The following is a 21,430-nucleotide window of genomic DNA, read 5'->3' on the forward strand; positions in this document are numbered from 1 at the left end:
GGCTCCTGGCTTCAGATCTGCACAGCTCTGGCAGTTGTGGCCAACTGGGGAATGAACCAGCGGATTGAAGATCTCTCTGCCTCTCGTCTCTCTGTGTAACTCTGACTTTCAGGTAAATAAATAAATCTTTTAAAAAATAGCTGTAGAAATGTGTCCCAAATAAATGTAAAAATACTTTGTCTTATAAGGAAAATGGAATCCTATCAAATAAAAAAAATGGACAATTAGTATCTGACATGCTGACATATAACCTTAAATTTGTCCTTGTTCATGCTTGAGAACAGCTCTAAGTCTTAGAAATAGAAATAGGAAGGGGAAATAGGGCAGTGAGAAATATTTCAGGTAGGAAAGAAGCACCGTATCTTATAAAGTCCATCTCTTTGAGTACCACTGGGGTTTGTAACACAAATAAGTGGTATATCATCTTTGTTTATGTTCTAGAATATCAGATCTGCATTATTTAAGATCCATGAATTTAGAGAGTTTTCTCTAGAACCTCATGGAAAACTACTCTTCAATTTTTGTTTAAAATATTTTGAAAATCATGGTCAGTTATTTTTATAAGCACAAATTACTCAGATAGTACCTGTGTAAGCCACAGTTTCCTCATCTGTAAATTGGAGCTTACCATTGTAATGACCTTGTAACAGTATTAAAGTGTGAAATGAGTTAAACAAGGCAAAGTAGCTCGTTCAAAACAGGTAGTAAATAAATGTTAGCTTTAATAGTTCATTGTTTCTCTTCCTATAATTTTAGGCTTTTGTTAAATTCCCTATTCAGCTGTGATCTGGAGGGATGAGAACAAGACACAACTGTGCAGTATATGTCAGTAATCAACTGTTAATAAATGCAACTTGAATGGAAATTCATGTAAAACAGCATGTGTTAAATACTTTGGTAGGAAAGTAGCTGTAGAAAAATTCCTCCATTTGACCAGAAGTCAATACGGAGAGTTTTGGAGACTCAAATATGAGTGTCTTTGTTATGTCTTGCTTTGGACTAATTGAAGTAAAAGGAAATTCTGTGGGAAGATCCTCACATGATGCCTTCAGATCACCTGAGTTCCAACTCTAATGAGGAATTTTTTGTCAAGTTATACTAGTTACCTGTGTCCATAAAGATGCATATAGTATACTTAACTATGAAAAAACATAAGTGTTATTTTTACAGTAAGTGTGAATATCCCCATCATATGAAAGAAAAATATAAGCCTGAGTAAGGTAAATGACCAGGCAGAACATCATGAAGTGAACCCTTGAGCCCAGATCATTTGAATACATGGTGGTTTCCCATCTTGGATATGGGAGACAAGATGAAGCCTACACTATACTTTTGGACTTCCAGGAATGTGAACTAAATAAGCCTCCTTTTAAAAAAAAATTACATGGTCTCAAGTATTTTGTCAGGGTAATAGGAAATAGAGTAATAGAATTTCTAAAAGTTAAATATATTATGTATCTTTCAAGTAGACCACATAGGTTTTACCTTTTTTTTAAAGATTTATTTTATTTATTTGAAAGACAGAGTTACAGAGGTAGAGACAGAGAAAGAGGTCTTCCATTCTTCTGGTTCACTCCCCAGATGGCTGCAATGGTCAGAGCTGCACCGATCCAAAGCCAGGAGTCAGGAGTCCCCTCCAGGTGTCCCACGTGGGTGCAGAGGCCCAAATAATTGGGCCATCCTCTACTGCTTTCCCAGGCCATAGAAGAGAGCTGGATAGGAAGAACAGCAGCCAGGACTAGAACCGGCGCCCATATGGGATACCGATGCTTCAGGCCAGGGTGTTAACCCACTGCACCACAGTGCCGGCCCCTACCTTTTTTCTCACTGTTTAATTCATCCAGCTGTTTCCTCCGATTTTCCTCATCTCGGGGGTGTGTGTGTGTGTGTGTGAGAAGGAGATGGTGAGTTAGGATTTGAAAGCCTTCTATCAGGGAAGATGATTGTGAAACTCAATAATTGCAAGTCTGCTGTGCTGACTACTCAACTGAAATCATTTGGCTCAAGAAACTTTAGAACTAAAACTACTCTGCAGAAAACAACCATCGTCCTTTAGGTCACTACACACTCTGGCAAAATAGCCATGGCTATTCTGTGAAATGAATGGATCTATAAAGTAAGATTATGAGCCTAAAAATTTTAAAGTGAAGAAAGTATTCTCTTAAAAGTTAGCTTAGAATTGGGTAATATATATATAAAAAGAGATCTTTTTTTAATGCTCTCATATGTTTCCTTGGTTGTCTTTTCTGATAGTGTTATCTTTATTTATAGTTCTGTTGAGTCTTCAATCTAGTGCTGTAAGGAGATATATGGAGTACTGAACACATATCACAGGAATGGAACAATTTAGTCCTGCTTCAAGAGTTTCTGAAGACCTGACCCAGCAGGCCCACAGTATGAAAGAAAACTGTTTTATCGATGGTTTCAACTAAAAAAGTGATTTATTACGAGATGTGAATTTTATGCTATTTAAAAGTTGGAAGACATTAGAAGCAGAAAGGCATGGCTACAGGAAGAAAGAAGCAGGTCTAAAGAATTACTGATGGGATTTCACTGCATTCCCACATTGGAGTTAGAAATCTCAGAGGATACTTTCATTCCCTCACATCACATCTGGCTTGAGGCTGGATTAGGGAAACATGAGTTCAGTGGTAAGAAAAGCAGATAACATATCAAGACATCTAAATCTGCCCTGAAATAAAGTGGGAAGGAGAGGAGATAAAGGGGAGTGTGAAGAGGCAGTTGTTTGGCCTAGCGATTACGACTCTGGTGAAGATGTCCACATGTAATATCATAGTGTCTGGACTTGAACCCTGGCTCTGCTTCCAATTCCAGCTTTCCAGAGGTTCATCGTGGGAAGCAGCAATCAGTAGCTCAAGGACTTGGATCTATGCCACCTATTGGGAGACCTGGATGTAGTTCCTGACTCTTGTCTTGAGCCTAGTGTGGGCACAGCCCAACTCCAGCTGTTGCAGGTACTTGGGGAGTTAACCACTGCATGGAAACTCTTTGTCTTTCTTTCTGTCACTCTCTCTCTCTTCCTCTCTGCCTCCCAAATAAATAAATTAGTTAATTAAAATAAAAAATAAGGTGTTGGGGGAGATAAGAAGAAACTGGAATACCAGGGCTAAATTATTTGATTCATTGGCTGTTGGGTGATATTTTGCTCTTTTTTTTTTTTTTCAAAAATACTTTCTTTGTCCCCAATCATTATCTTATGAAGCATTAAGTTTTTAATGTGATTTCATATATGATCTCTTTGGAGTATTGTGTGCAGTCTTTTTAGTAGACCTGTTAAGCTGAGTGTATGTATAACTGGCTCCAAAATTACATGTGATATTTTAAGTAATGACAACTAACTCATGATTTCTTTCAAAATAAACTGATCATGATCAAGTACAGTTCTAGGTGCTTGACACTCATTGATCCTCTCATCTATCCTCTCATCTATGTCTACATTTACTTGTTACTTATATGTATCAATATTGTAGCAGGTCTAGGATGTACCAACATGATCTTACTATAACCTTGTATATATAACAGCTTCTGAGGGTGGCTAGTGGAAATTTGAAACTGGTAATGACTGTGTGCCTCAAACATACGTCCCTAAGGAATTGTTAGAGAGGTTGTGAGATGAACTGGCAATAATGCCAAGAATGGGGGCTGTGGTCATTCATGTTAATTATTGTGGAGTGTGGATTATGAGATCCATTCCCAGTAATATTCCCTCTAAGATCGTTCTCTGTGGTATATATATATATATATATGTATATATATATATATATATATTGACAGGCAGAGTGGACAGTGAGAGAGAGAGAGAGAGAGAGAGAGAGAGAGAGAGAGAAAGGTCTTCCTTTTGCCGTTGGTTCACCCTCCAATGGCCGCCGCGGCCGGCGCGCTGCAGCCAGCGCACCACGCTGATCCGATGGCAGGAGCCAGGAGCCAGGTGCTTCTCCTGATCTCCCATGGGGTGCAGGGCCCAAGCACTTGGGCCATCCTCCACTGCACTCCCTGGCCACAGCAGAGAGCTGGCCTGGAAGTGGGGCAACCGGGAGTTCTCTGTGATATTAATGGGTTGCTTTAGAGTCAATATAGATTCTAAATGAAACTAAAGATACCAAAATCTCTCTAGAAAAGTAATGTAGATTTTAGATATTTTCAAAGCAAAATTTCATTCCCTAGTACAGAATCAAATTATTGATACAAACCCCTTATCTGGTAGAATCGAAACAGCTTTTTGCAGCTCCAAATGTTTTTGTACCTCGCCTTAGATTTCTCTCCTGAGACGCAATTATTCTTGTGCTAACTGCAGGTATTTAATTATCAAAATGCTTTGTTTTTCTATATAAAGTCACTGTAGCAAAATGAGTCATGACAGTCCAGGAAGCACGTAAAACAATTATGCAACCAATGACAATTCATTTTGAGCTTCATGTCATCAATTAGAACTTCACCTTGTATTTGGCACTGGCAGAAAAACTGGTCCTCCACCGGACAGTGTAAAGCCGCACGTCGGAAGTCTTTTGGTTCTTAGAGACAGAGTTGTCTGCCCAGCTGACCCTCACAGCCTCGTGGGTGAGAGCCACAGCCTGTACACCTACTGGTGGGAGCATGGGGGTGGAGACATCTGGGACGGAGGTGGGGAAATCGTCAAGCAAAGGATAATAATCAACTGGGTCAGTGGGATCTGGGTTAAAAACCCACCAAATGAAACAAACAATATGTAAATAAAAGCGTTAAAATAATATCAGTGGTAGCACATCACAATGAGTTAAATGCATGGCAATAATGATGACAGGGAACATGAGAAGAACAGAAAAAAATGCCATTAATTCAACAGGAAAACACATTAGAAATAGTATTTCCACATTACAAAAATACCTGCATGCTTTCTATGATTTACTCCTTTCCTTAGAGTGGTTTTATCAATCTGGCTGTCACTTCTGGTAATTTATTTTGAAAGTCCATATTTTGGGGAGGGTGATGTTACACATTGCTTCTTAAAAGACACAGTATAGAATGTCTGAGTTTTATTACTGTATAGGTAAAATAAAGACCTAAAAAGAACTTTCTGGTTTCTTTCTTTCTAGAAAATAGATAAATGTTTTTCTAACATCTGGATTTTAAATCTCCATTTTTAATTTGAGTTTCTCTGAAAGCATTCATTATTCTTTCATTTAAATTTTCACCAATATGGTTTAGGCAACATACAAACAAGCACTCTGATGTCAGCAGCAAAGCCAGGGTGATCAAGCACACAAGGTCACAGGGGTCAGTTATACATTTGAGAATTAAGTTTCAGATAATAGCTGGAGTAGCAGATTTTCTTAGATGAGAAGCGTTAGAGAAAATGTCAAAGTACAAATTGTATCCAAGTTCTCACTGAGTAAAAACATTTTTGTCATTTCAATCATCTTTATTCCTTATGCTAAAATTTTGTTTGATGGAAAGATTATGTCTTCATGACCAATAATATGTAATTAACTACCTATTGCACTGAGGTACACAAATGCTATCATACCTAACATAATGGGAATCTGCAGAATGATGTGTATAGCTTTGAGAAATTCTCCAAAAAGATATTGCACTCATTTTTATGTTGATAGGATTGGAATCAGAGAAGCTTACTTTGTGGCCACAGTGATAGTCCAATTTTGAGCATTTTATGCTTTATGCATTTACATTTTTAAAACTATGTTTGTATTATGTGCTTTGTGCTCTCAGTTACACAAACAATAAGCTCTGATAACACAGCAGTCAGCAGGGCCTATGATGACTCAAGTATGGGTTTTGTTTGTTTTATTTTTTTAAAGAGTCTAGTTCAAAGCAGAGTGGCTCTTTGCTGGTTTTGATGATTACTTCACTTTGTCCACTGCATTTCAAATCCCTATGCTCTATACATCACTCTGTTTCCCAATGAATTATTTAGTGGTATGCTGCTATGCGGTCTCCAGAGTAAAATATAAAAACAAAAACAGAGAAAAGGAAAGGAGAGACAAAGTGAGACAGAGAAAATGTGTGTGTGTATGTGTGTGTGTGTGTGTGTGTGTGAGAGAGAGAGAGAGAGAGAGAGAGAGAGAGAGAGAGGCATGTTTAAAATTTAATGACAGAGACCAGGCTCCCTGCACTTCCTTTGATGTCGCTTTTTATTAAGGACTTTTTTACACCCAAATGGATTTATGACACGATGAGAGGTTGGTAGGGAGAGCTTGGCAGAAGCCACTACATTCTCCACAAGGATTCTTCACATTCATCAGGTTTCTGTAGCGCTGGAATATGCTTTTTGCCAAACTAAAGCAGTTCGCTACTTTAGTGTTAACTATCCCTGGCTGGCTTTAAAAGAATGTTGTGCATGGGTTGGGGAGTGGTATTGGAAATGGTGCAGAGAGCCAGGGAGTATTCCAATTTACAAACTACTTTTTTTTATGTATATATATTAATCATTTACCCACTTTATTGTTTTTTTTTTTTTTGCCTAATCTAGTTTTGTTGGTAAATTTATGATGACTTTCTAGTCTGTCACAGGTACTGCGTGTAAGATTTTTGCAGTGTATGATTCTACTTCAAGATATGGTAAGAGTTAGTCCTGCTAGCTCTGATTTTAGAATAGTATATCCATCAGGGCTATTATTATTGAGTTTTTTGAAGTCAGTTCCAGAACGCTTCTTTGAAATTTTAAGCAATGTTGTCTTTTGACATTTATCTATGAGTTTACATAATCTAGAATTTTAAACACTTGGCCAAGGTTTTCCTCAGGGTTTATAGAATAATTTTTTTCACCTCTGGCTTTTTATTCTACTGGTCACTTCTTGTAGAACAAATCTAATACGATAGCCACTGAATTATATGGACTACTTAAATTGAAATCAATTAAAGTTTTAAATAAGTCCCCTCTTGCATTGCACTAGCCAATTTCAAATCTTCAATGGACACAAGAGCCTACTACTTATGGTACTGAATAATGCAGATACATACAGCATTTTTAACAAAACAGAACATTTTTTGTGGATACTAAGTCCTGTTACAAACACATCACATGTATTGCTAACTGTATTTTTCTTTCTGGTCAGAAAAGATTTGAGTAATTGAATTTAAAAGATCTTTTCTGTGTTTATTTCTCAGTATGATTCTCTTGTACTCTTAGGTGTCCTTATACATTACAGATTTCCAGTTGTTACGTTAAATAGTTAAATATAAGATAAAAATAGAAAATATAGTCTCAAAATGTTACTAAAAAAAGAAACATTCAGTTACTGATTATTGCTTTGGTGGGAGACTATGAATTTTAATTCATTACACTAGAGTTAAAAATAAGCTTTAAGAATAGTAACACAAGAGCAGATAATGTGGGGATCCAGGTTAAGCTGCCTCTGGGACACCCATGTCCCAACCATGGATCAAGCCCCACCTCTAGTTAGGACTCTAACATCTTGCTAATATGCACCCTGGGATACAGCAGTTAATGGCTCCAGTGCTTGGGTTCCTGCCACCCAAATGGGAGACCCAGTTGGAGTTCTTGTCTGCTTGCTTTGACATGATCCAGGTCTGGCTGCTGCAGGCATTTGGAGAATTAGCTATTAAATGGAAGATCACTTTTTCTCTGTCTCCCCCAACTTTCTATAACTCTGCCTGTCACATTAATACACTTAAGAAAACACAAATAGTTTTATATCTGGTCTGTGTCTGTACTTCATTTAAACATTGATGAAATGACTGTGAATAAAGAAATTTAAACAACACAATTTATTATTCCTGTGATTTTTACATTCCTTCTTCCTTTCTCCATGTTCAAAATGTCTTGTTCATCCAATAACAACAGCAACAATCAACAGATAATTCTAGAGTCAAACTGAAACCCTCACTGCACTAGGTCAGATGACGCTTTCAGCATCGAGTGCTGATATCCCCTGTATGAGATGGGTCTCTAGAGTTCACCAGCATCTATGAGCACACCCATGTAGAAAGCTCTACAGCCTGGTGTTTACTCCAGAGTGACATTTGCACTGCCTCTGGTAGATTTTGTATTTACTCTATGCTGGACTTTCCCCAAGAGTGCTCATGGGAATGCTTTCCAGAAGTTCTAAGCACAGAATGTCTTTTAGGTGGCATTGAAACTCAATTATTGATGAAGTTTTTCCCAGAACCTCCGCCTTCCTTTCCACTTGTTTGTCCTTGCTTCTTTATGACATGTGAAAATAAAATAATTCTGATACCTCTGGGAAAAGCATATTCATTTTTCCCTTTGGAAAGGATGCCCTGTGAATGCCATACAATCCCTTACACACTTTTCTTCATAGGTGAATTCCTCACATAAAGGAATTTGTTTCATTGTGTGTTTCACATAAATGCACTCTGGAATCAGTGCATTTCTCAGATTCATTAGGATTAGAGTCATACCAAGAAAACAATTTCTTAATGATCGATGGTTCTTTTAGAAAACCTTCTGGGCCTGCCATATGTTGCAAATTAAAGAATGATAGCAAGCACCAGTTGGAAAAAAGTTTATCAGACCTCATGGCTCTTTCTGAGCCATTTACCTTCCTTTCATTTGAGCACTACTACCTTTACTTCTATTACCACCGCTGCTACCGCTGCAACTTTTTGCTTGTAAACTCTCTCTTATTTGTCAACTGTTTGCCATCTTCATGGATTTTAGTTTCAGTTAGGAGCACTAATTTAATTTTAAGCAGCATAATTTTGTGTAACCTGACCCCAAGCTCAAATTCAACATGTCTACAAGTAGCTCCTCAGCATTTTTAACCTGGCCGAAAATGAGATGGCTAAATAAGTACCAACTACGGGAACCACTGGTGTAGTCAATGGGGCCTGCTCTCTGCCAGGCAATCTTGCTTCTGATACTGCAACAAGAAAAAGCAAGCAGCCCAGACACCCTACATGATAGTGTTATCATTTAGCTTCTATCCTGGACCTCAGTTTTCTTCTTTACAAATGTGGAGAAAAAATATTTGATAGTAAATATTCTCTAATGTAATATTTCCAATATTCCTTTCTTGAAGAGTCGTGAGCCTCTTTGTGACACAATGAAACTATTTCCACAGATAAATGAAGATATTGACATGGGACCCAAATTTTGCATTGCTATTAAGGCAGATATTAGACCTTGAAACCAGTGGCCAAAGATTTAAGGATATGGACTAATAATTTTGTCTTACAAGAAAATTTGTTTGAAATCAATAAAAGTGATGTTATGTTTGAAAACCATCACATAATAGGTAGAATTCATGTAATAGTCATTTCCTTAGGGTAGTCTGTAAAGGGGTCTTGTGGATTTGGACAAGAAACCACACAAAGTTCACATAAACGTGTGTAGTGCAGGACTCCACTATATACTTTATAACCCTGCATTCCTAGTCACCTAGACCCCATGTTCCAGTAATTTTCATGCTCTCTGACACTTGCTACCAAGTCTGGTGCTTGTTCTCTGACATCCTGTATTCTCATTAAGGTGAAAATAACGGACAAGTTAAATGAGGTCTGATGTAGGTGATTTTTGGTAGGGGATGGGTCAAGATACTAATCCAAGAAATGGAACTTTATTTCCAGATCTCAGATGTGAGTAGGGGTAGAATGCACATCACTTTCCAGCATTTCTGAGTAGCCTCCTTGTTCTATTTTGGAACAAACCTAGAGTTCCTAACATACAGCCTCCATCAGGGGCTTCTATCCACCTTCATACCCATGATTCTCTCAGTTTCCTGGGCCCCCATGTTCTTGTGGGCCACCTGTCCAGTCCAACTCACAGAAGAATTCCTGGAGGTGATAAGTACATGAGTCTCCCAATTCCTTTCTGTCCAGTGGTCCAGGGCACTCCTGAGGGGACTGTAGGCTCAACTCAGGAATAATGTACCCATGTGACTGAACCTACTATAAACCAGCCCAAAGAGGCCAGCTCATCCTTGTCATCTTGGCTTGAAGGAATGAGTTCCCACTTGGGTATTTTGCGGCCCTTGTGCAGGGACTGAACTGCCTAAAGGACCCTGATTTGCAATGAGCTGCTCAGGAGAATGAAGAGTAACATCAGGACACCAAAAATAGGAAGCTGCTGGGACGTCTATGTTCTCCCAGTCCATGCGTGAATGTGTGGACTGAATTCTTGCCGTTTAATTTGGAAAGCTAAAGAAATCAAAATAGAGTATGCATGTACACACACATGTGTAAGGCTGGGAAGATACACTTTTTTTTCATTTTCTGTATTTTGCTTAATTTAGGTTTAGTTTTACTTTCCTCACCATAACCCAAACACTGATGACCTTGTCACAAGAGTAACCATGCTGTCTTACCTGTTATGGATCTGGTAGTGGCACTTTCATAAAGAGGAACTCCTTCTCCTGCATTGTTAAAAGCTTTCAGGGAGATTACGTAATGGGAACTTGACTCTAGAGAAAACAGAAACAATATGAACATGCTGATTTATTTCATGTACTGAAATATGCAAGGTAAACATTTTGCTGAAAATAAACTTACTGTAATCTGTTAAGTAAACTGCTGTTTAAAAATGAGTGGGCGGGGTTCAAAGAAAAATATGACTTTGGTGGCCTTAGAGTTTTTAGATCATCTCATATCCCCATATGAAACGTGTCTGAATGACTAGGTAGAAAACTGAAAGCATTTAGACATTTATTATAAAGTCCAGTAATGCACTGTGATCTCAGACCCTAAAATATAAGAGGTTATAGACAAAGAATGAAATCTTATATCCTGAGTGTTCTATGCAAGAAAAATCAAATGCAAGCTTCAAACCTAAAAATAGGAATATACTAGACTAACCATCAGGTGATCCTGGGAAGTGTAGCACAAGGGTTTGACAATAGCAAACATTAACACTCGAACCTAGACCACAAAATCTTTTCTCCAGAGAAGGACCAAACTTGGGACAAATTCCTGAGAAGAGATGTGAAATCTGAGCAGGCTCAAGGCAATGGAAAGGAAGGGGAGAAAAGTCCAGAGGAACGGAGAGAGGAGCAGCCATGAAAATTCTGAGAACAAAGCTGCTGCAGTTTTCAATCTCTAACAAAGCTGGCAAGGTTTTTTATCAAGGGCACTGATAGTAAATATTTTACCTTTGAAAATCACATTGATTTAACCATGTGTCCATCTATTTGTTTATTTCAGACTCTTCAAAACATAAAAACTGTTTTCAGTTCACACAAAAATCAGACCTGGGGCTGACCCTACCTGCTGCCTATGGTTTGCTGAACCTTGATCCAACGAAAAAAAAATAATAGGAAAGGAAGATATTTGGAAAAGCCATCCTAGCTTCTGGAAGTCAATGAAAACAAATCCATAAATGTGAGGAATGAAAAATTTGTGGAGGTGAAATTTCTCTTAGAAAATTATCAAAAGAAAAATATAAGGAAGTGAATCACATTCCCATAAACAAGTAGATATAAGAGAGATGCAAAGCTGTTAAAATTTACAGAAACAATAAATCAAAACTACAATTTACTGTTTCAAAATAAACTCAGCAACATCAAGAAATGATGACAGATAGTAGAGTAGAGAGGGAGGAAGAAGAGGGCTGAGAGTGTGGGTGGGAGATCAGGTATGGTGGGAAGAATCACTGTGTTCCTAAAGTTGTGCTTATGAAATGCATGAAGTTTATATTATTTAAATAAAAGGTTTCTGGGGAAAATAAGAATTTGAAAACCCAGAAATTAGGTGGCATTACTCAAGAAATATTATATGTCAATAACAATAATTTTACAAAGTAAGAATCATTAGGTGAACAGGCAGAAAAAAAGAAACAAAACAGAAAGAACTGAACTGCCTAAAAGAATAAAAAAGGAATCAAGAGAAAGAGACAAATATTGAAGCTGGGGAAGGAAGATCTAACATATTGAAAATAAGAATAAAACAAGAGAAAAAGAATAGTAAAATGCTAAATGTGTAATTTAAGAACTTTTTCTAGCTTAAATAATCTTTTAAGCATTTGAACAAATATTACTTTTAAGAGGAAAATCATATTATTCCTAGACTTTTTTTTGGCAACACTTTATGCTAAAAGAAATTAGAGAAACTGGTTTTAGATACTCAAGAAAACCTATTTTGAGAATTTTATACTTAACAAAAGTTAACTTTAAAAACAAAAGATACAGTCAAATTGCTTTAAACTTGCAAGCAGTCAGGGACTTTTGTCCTCAACATTTAGACATCCAAAATGACCAGGAGAGACATAAACCTAATAGCTAACCAGTGAATAATAAACTTAATGAACTAAGACTAGATGAGGGTTATGAGGGAGAGATTACATTGTAATGCCTACATAGTCCACAATGTAAGACAAAAGCAAAGAATAGAGACAAAATAGGTAAAACAATGTATTTCAATGATTATTTATTATTATTATATTATTTGAGAGGCAGAGAGACAGAGTTCCCATTGAGTGGTCACTGCCCAATGCCTGCAACGGCAGGATTTGAAAGTTGAGAACTCAACCCAGGTTTCCCACATTGGTAGCAGGAAGTCAATCTGAGACATCACCATTGTCTGGCAGTCTCTGCCTTGGCAGGAAGCTGGAGCCTAGTACTGAACCCAGGTATTCTGTAACAGAAAGGAAGTGTTATAACTGCAGGACCAAATTCCTTCCTCTGATGGTGACAATCTATTATCGTTATTTTGAGACTAATGTATACTAGAATAAAGAAAATTAGTAAATGTGAGAAAGTATAGTTCTGTCACCCCCTGTGTCCTGAAGAAACAGATTCTTAATACAGATGAAAGGACACAGAGAGGTAATATAGAAGAGGTTACATAAAATCCTTTGCTCCTAAAATCTGATTGGAAACAGAAGGAAGGAAGTTGAAAAGGTGTTTTATATGTCTGCCCTGGCTCTGTCCACTGGAAAATCTGGAAAAGCTGACTCAATAACAACAAGTATCCCTATCATGCGGATTCAGTTACAAATTTTTTCCACTACAAGAAACAAAGGCCTTCGACCAGCATTGTGGTGCAGTTGGTTAAACTCTGCTGTTTGCAACATGGGCATCCCATACGGGAGTACTGGTTCAAGTCCTGACTGATGTGCTAATGCACCTAGGAAAATAGTACATGTTGGCCCAAGTGCTTGGGTCCCCCCTACCCATGTGGAAGACCTGGTCAGAGTTCTGGGATCCTGGCTTCAGTATCTTCCATTCCCAGAAATTTCAGCCATCTGTGGAGTAACCCATCATAGAGAAAATATCTGCCTCCTCTTCTCTGTCACTCTGCCTTTCACATAAATAAGCGAATCTTTACAAAGGAAGAAAAGCACATAGATTTAAAAAAAGAAAGTCCTCTTGCAAAATTAGTTGATTCTTGGTCTGAAGTTGAAGACATACCAGTTGAGCCTGATTGTATGTTGTTGACATACATCATAGAAAGGAAGCAACCAAAAACTCTTAGGATCACATTAAATGTATGCAGGAACCATTTTGAAGAGGCTCCCATATACCAAAGATGAGACAAGTAGAAGGGTATATAAAAAGTTGTAATATATTGACATTCATAAGATACATATAAACACACACATTTGTAAAGATATTTTAAAGAATTGTAACAGTTGATCACTTCCGAAATTGATGTAAAACCAAACTAACATCTTGAAAACTGGCAAGGAATCAAGCATTTATCAAGTCTTTCCTTAGTAAACTCTACCAAGGTATAACCAAACAGAAAGCATGGAGAAGCATTTCCTTAAAATATTTAAAAATACTTTTCTAACAAATAAAAAACCAATAGAGTTAAAAGCTTGCTATTTTGCTGCCTCCATCAGTGAGTGAATCTAGGCATTAGGAATCAGCAATTGCTAAGATAAAAGAGGCAAGCAGATCCTGTGCATCAATTAAAGAAAGTACACATCACCTTCTAGAGTCTTGACAAGTGGATCAGATCTATTGAATCTGATCAAGCCCCTAGATTCAAAAACAGTTTGCAGAAAACAGAGGAAAGCCACACAAATTCCAATTAATATTTCATTAAGCTATACCTTTATTGTATGTTGCACTCTATGTTTACATTTTATATTACAAAAAAGCTTAAAAATTAGTGGGTTTAGCCCCCACAATGAGGTCTGAAAGTTTGTTAGGTGGATTTCCCTTCATGAAATATGTATGTGATCTAAATATTAGTGTTCAAGATATTGGCATTACAAACCACAATGCCCCAAGAACCATAATATAGCAAAAAAAAAAATAAGATTATATTGAATGCAATTAAGGGCTTCTGTGATGCAAATCGCTTTCCTTTCAGAAGGGGATGTTTCTTTTTTTTAATTTTAAATCATGTTGTCAAGCTAATCACTAATAAGGAAGTAACTAATAAACAGCTGTTAATGTTCTTTGAGAGCCAAGGATACTGGTAAAAGATAGACTCTGTTTTCAGATTACTAACTTAATTCTAGGTAGAGGGAAGAAATGGAAAGAAATTAAGCAATAAATTATGTGGAAGAGCTTATGAAAGCTACATGAATCTAAAGGCCTGTAAGTTAGTGAGAACTTGGGTGATCAAACAGTTCCTGGCAGATATGGACATAAAACTACAGTTCTGTCTTCAAATTTTCTGGATATCAAGATTATTTTTATGTGAAATCAACAAATTATCAAATGTTGGCACAGAATTAAAAAAAAAAATCTATGTTAGCAAAATTTACTTCTGGAATGAATCCAAGTCCACGGCCACTAGTTTATAACCTCAGAGATTCCCACAAATACAACTAATACACAAATAAACATGAATATAGTCCATGGAAGAACAGATGGTAAACTCTGGCCTTTCTTAGTCAAGATGCTAACCACAACAGCAACGCTTACAAAGTAGAAACTTTATACTAGGTGGTATGTAGGATGGATGTAAAATAATGAAAAAAGTGTTCATTATGCAAGGAGATTGGATACGGTGGATTGATACATCTTCAGTCTTCAGAATTCAAAGTTATTAAAGTTACACTTGATTTATGGCTTCCTACTCAGAGTGCACAGGTGATCAGCATGGATCATGAGACACGGAACCAGGCCTTCACCTTGTGTCCTCACCTCCTGTCTGTCCTGCTGGCTCAGTCTGTAGATATCATACTCCGAAAGCTTGTGGATCATGGCTGCACAATTGGCTTTGAGTATTTGGAGTGCAAAGATACTTCAAGATTTCTCAAGATAGAGTTAAAATTAAGCTTATTTTGGTGCCAAAATTTTTGACATCATACACATGAGGTGTCTACAAACTTCATGGAAAATGGATCGATGAAAAACGTAGGCATGGATTTCAGATGTTTGTGCACTAAAATATGCTTACCTTTCAATTCTATTTTTCCATGAACTTTTGAAATACCCACCTCCATATCATTTTTCTAGAGAACATTTTATCTGGTTCATTTTCATGTTGGTGGTTTGACTTTTTGGCTGAATGATCGCAACAGGTATACCTCATCTAGCTGCTACATGGATCATGAGCAATACTCATTTCTTCCTCTCCCACCCTTTACACATGTGAAACAATTGTCATTCCAATACAGACCCTTGCTTTATTGATACAACAAATCTCTACTCCTCTGAGGAATGCCAGCTGCCTTCCTTTGTGGTTCTGCGATGGTACAGAGACTCTGGAGTCTAGTGGAGGCTAGTGAAAGGCCTGCTATTACTCACTGATGTATTCTGACTGTCCCATTCCAGGGAGCTTCCTTGATGCCCCTCATACTCACCTGCTCATTTGCATCTTTGGAGTCTAACCTGCCTGTATATTGTGCTTTTGTCAAATGGTATTCTGGGCCTACTTGGAAACAATAGGATATTCTCCTGTCCTGGTAACACTGGATCCAGTACACAATCAGCCTGAACAATAAAAATGTTATTAATTTACTGATGAACTGGTGGACAGTGGACTACATGGTTTTAACCCTCCTTTATATTGTGATGAAAGTATCTTCAAAGATGTCTGAAGTGTGAGCTGGGAGCAATGGAGAATGGGGGTTCCCTCTTCTCTCTCTCACACACAGTAATGCAGTTTACCACAGTACCACTAGAGGGCAATGTGGAACTATCTTCCTGCACATGCTCAGAGCTCTCAAACTTTACAAACAGTAAATCACAAAGAATTGCATAGAAATCATTCTATAGAAGCATCAAGTGAGTTAAGCACATATAATGCTATCATAATGAATTCCAAATGAATTAATCATTAATTGTGGTCAGACCCCATTGTTCAGGAATGCATTTAATGACAATTGTGACAGTAAATTTATTTTTGGTATTTACTGAAAGGTTGCTGAAGGTAGGTTTGAAAAATTTATCAATTTTCTCTGAAGAAAAAAAAATCACAGCTGCATTTTTTTTAATCTGAATTCAATGGGATTGAACCAAACTGATAACATTTGGATTTTGGTGGATGTCATGGGCATTATTTTTAACCATGACTATTCTGAGTGACTCCAAATTTTCAAATTATGGATCAGATTTCCATCATTGTTTGGTCACCCTTTCTTATAGGGCATACAAGTTTGAGATAAAGGATGAAGAAATACTTAATAATTTTGAGCATCTGAAAGAGATGGCTCTGGGCAAGTATCTTCTCTGTGGCCAGGAAAAGGGGGAATCAATGTGCATTTATTGATTGTAGGGGTTGTAAAAAACAAGAAATGGTAATCAGGAGAGGTCTTGGCTCTCCTTCCCCAGAGAGTTGGTAACAGAGCACCGTGATTCTCAGGGATTTTGTTGAGGCTTCCCAGAAGGTAGGAGCTGAACGGGGCTCTCTGGGGCTGAGGGAATGATTCAAGAGACCTTCCCAGAGCTCCTCAGGGCCAGATCAAGATGCCGCACTTGGTAGCGAAAGCCAGGGGGAAGAACATCATTATTTTTAATTAATATTTTGTGTGAGTTAAATGCCAGTGGCAGGTGCCAGATTGACAGCCCATGGTCTTTGATTCATCACAGATTACGTTCTTCGCTCAGTGGCCCCATCCATGCCAAGTGTTTGTCGGGGTCCAGTCTCCACATCCCTGCATCTTTCTCTCTCCGTTAGCACTGCCAACAAGTCAATTAGAGAAAATGAGAATGGTAGCTGTTTTTCTAATGCAGACACCTGCTCATTTCAATGAACCAGGGCTACAACATCCACAGAAAATATAGGCCACTGGATTACTGTCAGATGGTAAATATTACTGGATTTCTTTGACCTACCAGACCTGAACTGTTTAATTAAGTGTAATGGGAGGAGGGCAAATACCACTGATTGCATTGATCCCTTAAAAGGATGAGCAATTCATATTTGAGAAAGAGGCAATTTATATAATACATTCAATTCTACTTCATTACATATACTCCTTTGTAAATTTAATTAGTGGGTATTCTAACTAGCACTCTAATAAAGATTTTCTACTTTTCTAGGAAAGCTGTCCATTGAATGGTCAGGTTAAAGGCTGATTTTCTCTTTAATCATACAGAGACCACCTGCTTAGCTGGTCAGTGTGAGAAAGTATTTAAGTCCTAGCAAGAAAACTGGGTACATTGTTTTTAATCTAGTAAGGTCTATCATTAAGGAAGAACCAAGGTGGGGACAGGTGTTGTGGCATAGCTGGTAAAGCCAATGTCCAAAATGCTGGCATCCCATGTGGGTGCTGGTTCAAGTTCCAGCTGCTCAACTTCTGATACAGCTCCCTGTTCGTGTGCCTGGGAAGGCATTGGAGAATGGCCAGACTGCTTGGGCCCCTGTACCCACGTGGGAGACTTGGAAGAAGCTCTTGACTCCTGCCTCTCTCAGCCCTGGTTGTAGCCTTTGGGGAGTAAACCAGCAGATGAAAGATCTTCTCACTATCTTTGTCTCTCCCTCTCTGTAACTCTGGCTTTCAAATAAATAAATAAATCTTTAGGAAAAAAAATAGAAACTATGTGAAAACAAGCAGTAAGAAATATTTCCACGCAGCAGACAGAAGACAATTAAAAATATTTGTTGAATTCTTGCATAAATGAGACAGAAAAGGCTAAGTTACTTGTTCAGGTTCAAACTGCAGGATTTAAATCAGTTTCGACGTGGAACTCAGATTTCTTGATCCCAAACAGCGCATTCTAAATCTTTGTGCCTTCATAAGGAATGAAGATCAAAAAATTGTGCAAACATTTCCCTGTCTCACTTTCACATTCACATTCAATTATTCATTTATTCATTTGTTCATCACTCATCAATGATCACTGAGCATCTTCTGTGTGTTAGTCATGGCTGTAAGTTTTCTAGGTGTATATATAATGATTAACACAACAACAAACCCACAAAACACTTATTTTCCCTGACAAATTTTTTAATGGAAAAACTGTTGAAGGGTAAAGAGAAAACAAACCACAGCAAAGTGATGTGGAATCGGAGAGGTTTTGAGGATAAGGTGGCAGCTTTGCTGAATCCTTTCATAAACAAAGGCTGAGAGGAAAGAGTAGAACAAGCAATGCAAAGCTGTAGCAGTTACAGCATCTTGTGTGTTAGAATCCAAACACAAAGGCAATGGTAACGCAAAAACTCTTCCTCCTTTTCCTATTTTTCCTCTTCCTTTTTCTCTTTTTCTTATGGGTTGAATGGGACTTGTCTCCCTAAAACTCATGCAAATGTTTATACTATGATGTCTTTTTAATGGTTAATGGATTAAGGGCAAAGACTTGATCTAACTGGGGTAGCTCAAGATGGGGCCAGTGGGAGGTCTTTAGGTAATAAGGGGTGTGCCCTTGGAGGGTAATTCTCCAAAGAGGATTGATTGTTTGAGTTTCAGCCCCACCTAACTTGTTTCCTGGCTCACTATGTAATTGTTCCGCACCAACCACGATGAAACCATACTATGGATCAGCCCAACCCAGCAGAAATAAACTTTTTCTTTCCTGAGAAGCTCTTCTCAGGTATTTAAGATAAAGTAATGATAAGTGGATTCATATACCTACTTTGCCTCCTCCCCTTCCATCCTCCTCTTCCCTTTCCTCCCAGCAGTAACATATCTAATTAATATTAATCTTTGTTAACTCTCTCCTATCCCTTATTTTATCATTGACTTAAATTAGTGTCTAGTGCAGGTAAGGTAATCGATATATATTTCTTATGCGAATGATTATCTTCCTTTAATAGGTGAGAGGTAAAGAAGGTCTAATTCCAAAGCTGAGCCTTTTTGCTACTTGCCTTTTATGGAAAAAGACATGGTGAGTAGAAGAACATTCTGAACACATGTCAACAGTGCTTTTAGGGAAATTTATCACCCTGACCTATGTAGTCAGGAAAAATGGAAAAGATTTTGAAAGAAGATATACATCAGAAGCTATTGTAGTTGTTCATTCAAAGATCACAAGGGCATGGACTGAGCTGCTGTAGTGTGAATAAAGATCAAAAAGCAGGTGCAATAAAACTTGCAGATATGTTTGGAGGGACAATGGAGAAAGGGAAAAATCAGAATAACTCCTAGGTTTTGAGACTGATAGTCAGATGAAATTATTACCAGGATTAGGAAGTGGAAAAGGGAGAAATGTTTGCTTTTGCTGTGTTTGGGATGGGGAGGAATGGACATTATTGATAAAATGATTGGCTTCTCTAGGCTTTGGTCTTATCAATTAGAATTTGAGATAAGCCATCATGGTGTGGTAGACTCTGCTTGAGTTCCCTGAAACAGGGCATTTACTACAAAAACTCTTCCAAGCAATTTTTCCCTGTTTTTTTTTTTTTTTTTTTTTTTTTTTTTTTTTTTTCACTGCATTAACTGATGGTCTTGGGGTTACTTAGACTTTGGGGATTATCTGTTTTGAGTTGTTGGCTCCCCCTGGTGAATGCTGTAATAGTCATGTGATACAGTCCATCAGCTTAGGAAATGTCAGTGCTTTCATTTGTCCTGTGGTTTGATTTTGAAAACAATTTTTCATCAACTATTTCAACATGTTACATAGGTAGGAATGACTGCTTCTGTTTTAGCAATGGAGAGACTGAGTCTACAGATAAGACGTGAGTGCCTTACAGATGCTCAGGTTTGCTCCTCCATTGTATTAAAACTAGAAGTTCTGAATTTTTCTCCAGATAGTTCTGCAGAAAAGCCTTTGACACCAATTAGAGCAAAATCAACATTCTTTACTTGCCTCTGTTGGTGAGATGTGCAGAGAGCCCTCTGAGTTGGAAACAACTGAATAAACGCTTGGATTAGAAAGCACTACAAGCAGGTTACAAATAGAGCACTTGATGAAACAATTCCTCAGCAAAGCTTTCTATCAGGAAATTAACAAAGACAATATATCCATACACACAGAGCTTTCTATTTTCATTCATATTTCTCAAAAAAACCCTCCACACATTAAATTAAATATACGACAAGGTGGGAATTTTGTATGACCACTCAATGACTCAATTAAGAGGAAAAACATACTTCTTATTTAGTTAATTAAAAAATCATTATTTTGTTTAAAAATAAGATAAACTAAATCCATACCATAAAGACAATGAAGCATAATAAAACTGAGTTTGGGTCAGGAACTAAAATAGGAAGCTTTTTTGTTTTAATAAATGCTTGCCATTCTTTTCTCTCCTCCTACCTTCTTCTTTCTTTCATCTTACTGTCTGGGTCTCATTCTTAATTTCTCACCTGATACATTCCTTTGATTGATGGAAGAGGGAAAGGATCAGGGAAGTAGGAGAGCCCAGAAAACAGTAGGGGTGAAAGGAGAGAATGGCCAGCAGGAGCTGAGGAGAGAGATCAGGTGTTAGTCTAATGCTACAGTCCTTGGTTTTGAACACCTGCTGTGCCAAATGCCAACATTGAGGTGCTTTATTGCACTTATCTTCCCAGGAACTCCAAGAGGTGAGTACAGTGATTGTCTCTGTTCTACAGATGAGACAACCATAGAGCTCATTAAGTAGGTGTGCTCAGGTTCAAAGCCAGGTCTGTTCTTCTTTCCAGCCCACCCACAGGTCATTTAGGGTAAAGGCTGAATAGGGCAGCAAGGTCAAGAGGCCCTAGTCATGTGCATCCCCTTTGAAATGGAAGAGTAGAAGTCATGACATGAGGCAGAAATAATGCTGAAACTTTAACATGCCTCCCGTTAAGCCAGGCACATACTGAATGTTTGTCTTTTAGTTACGTACACCATCATTTTATAGATGCCTTTTGACTTTCTTATAACAACATGGTACATAAGCCTATGCCATGATGACTGCCTTTTGTGCTTTGATTTTTATCTTTTGACTCCACAAGCATATGAAGCTTAGTGTGCATTTATGTGTACACACATGTATATGTGTATATATACATGCATGTGTTTATACACACATGCATGTACATGCATGTATATTTATACATGCACTATGTATAAATTGAACTAGCCTACTTAGGGCCCTGCCTTCATGAGGCAATGTCTTTTTTACTTAAATACTAATCTTTAATCACTCAGTATCCTGATTAGACCACACTCAAACACTTAAGTAACATGTAGCC

The 21,430-nt window shown here is 37.7% G+C and overlaps 1 protein-coding gene across 2 annotated transcripts in view; it reads right to left on the minus strand.

The window, feature by feature from the left end:
* Nucleotides 1-21,430, minus strand: part of DCC (DCC netrin 1 receptor) — a 1,201,543-nt gene that overhangs the window by 125,350 nt on the left and 1,054,763 nt on the right. Inside the window, exons 16-17 of one of the 2 annotated variants that reach the window (XM_051851212.3) lie at nt 10,305-10,400; nt 4,458-4,630 (exon numbers count right to left, since the gene is read on the minus strand). In XM_051851212.3, the coding sequence (XP_051707172.1) occupies nt 4,458-4,630; nt 10,305-10,400 (269 nt within the window). Of the gene's footprint in view, nt 1-4,457; nt 4,691-10,304; nt 10,401-21,430 lie in introns of both variants that reach the window. The other variant, XM_051851210.3, reaches the window with a different exon arrangement.

Source organism: Oryctolagus cuniculus, chromosome 10 (assembly GCF_051225735.1).
Source record: "Oryctolagus cuniculus isolate XC-2025 breed Fujian yellow rabbit chromosome 10, ASM5122573v1, whole genome shotgun sequence".
NCBI classification, from domain to species: Eukaryota; Metazoa; Chordata; class Mammalia; order Lagomorpha; family Leporidae; genus Oryctolagus; species Oryctolagus cuniculus.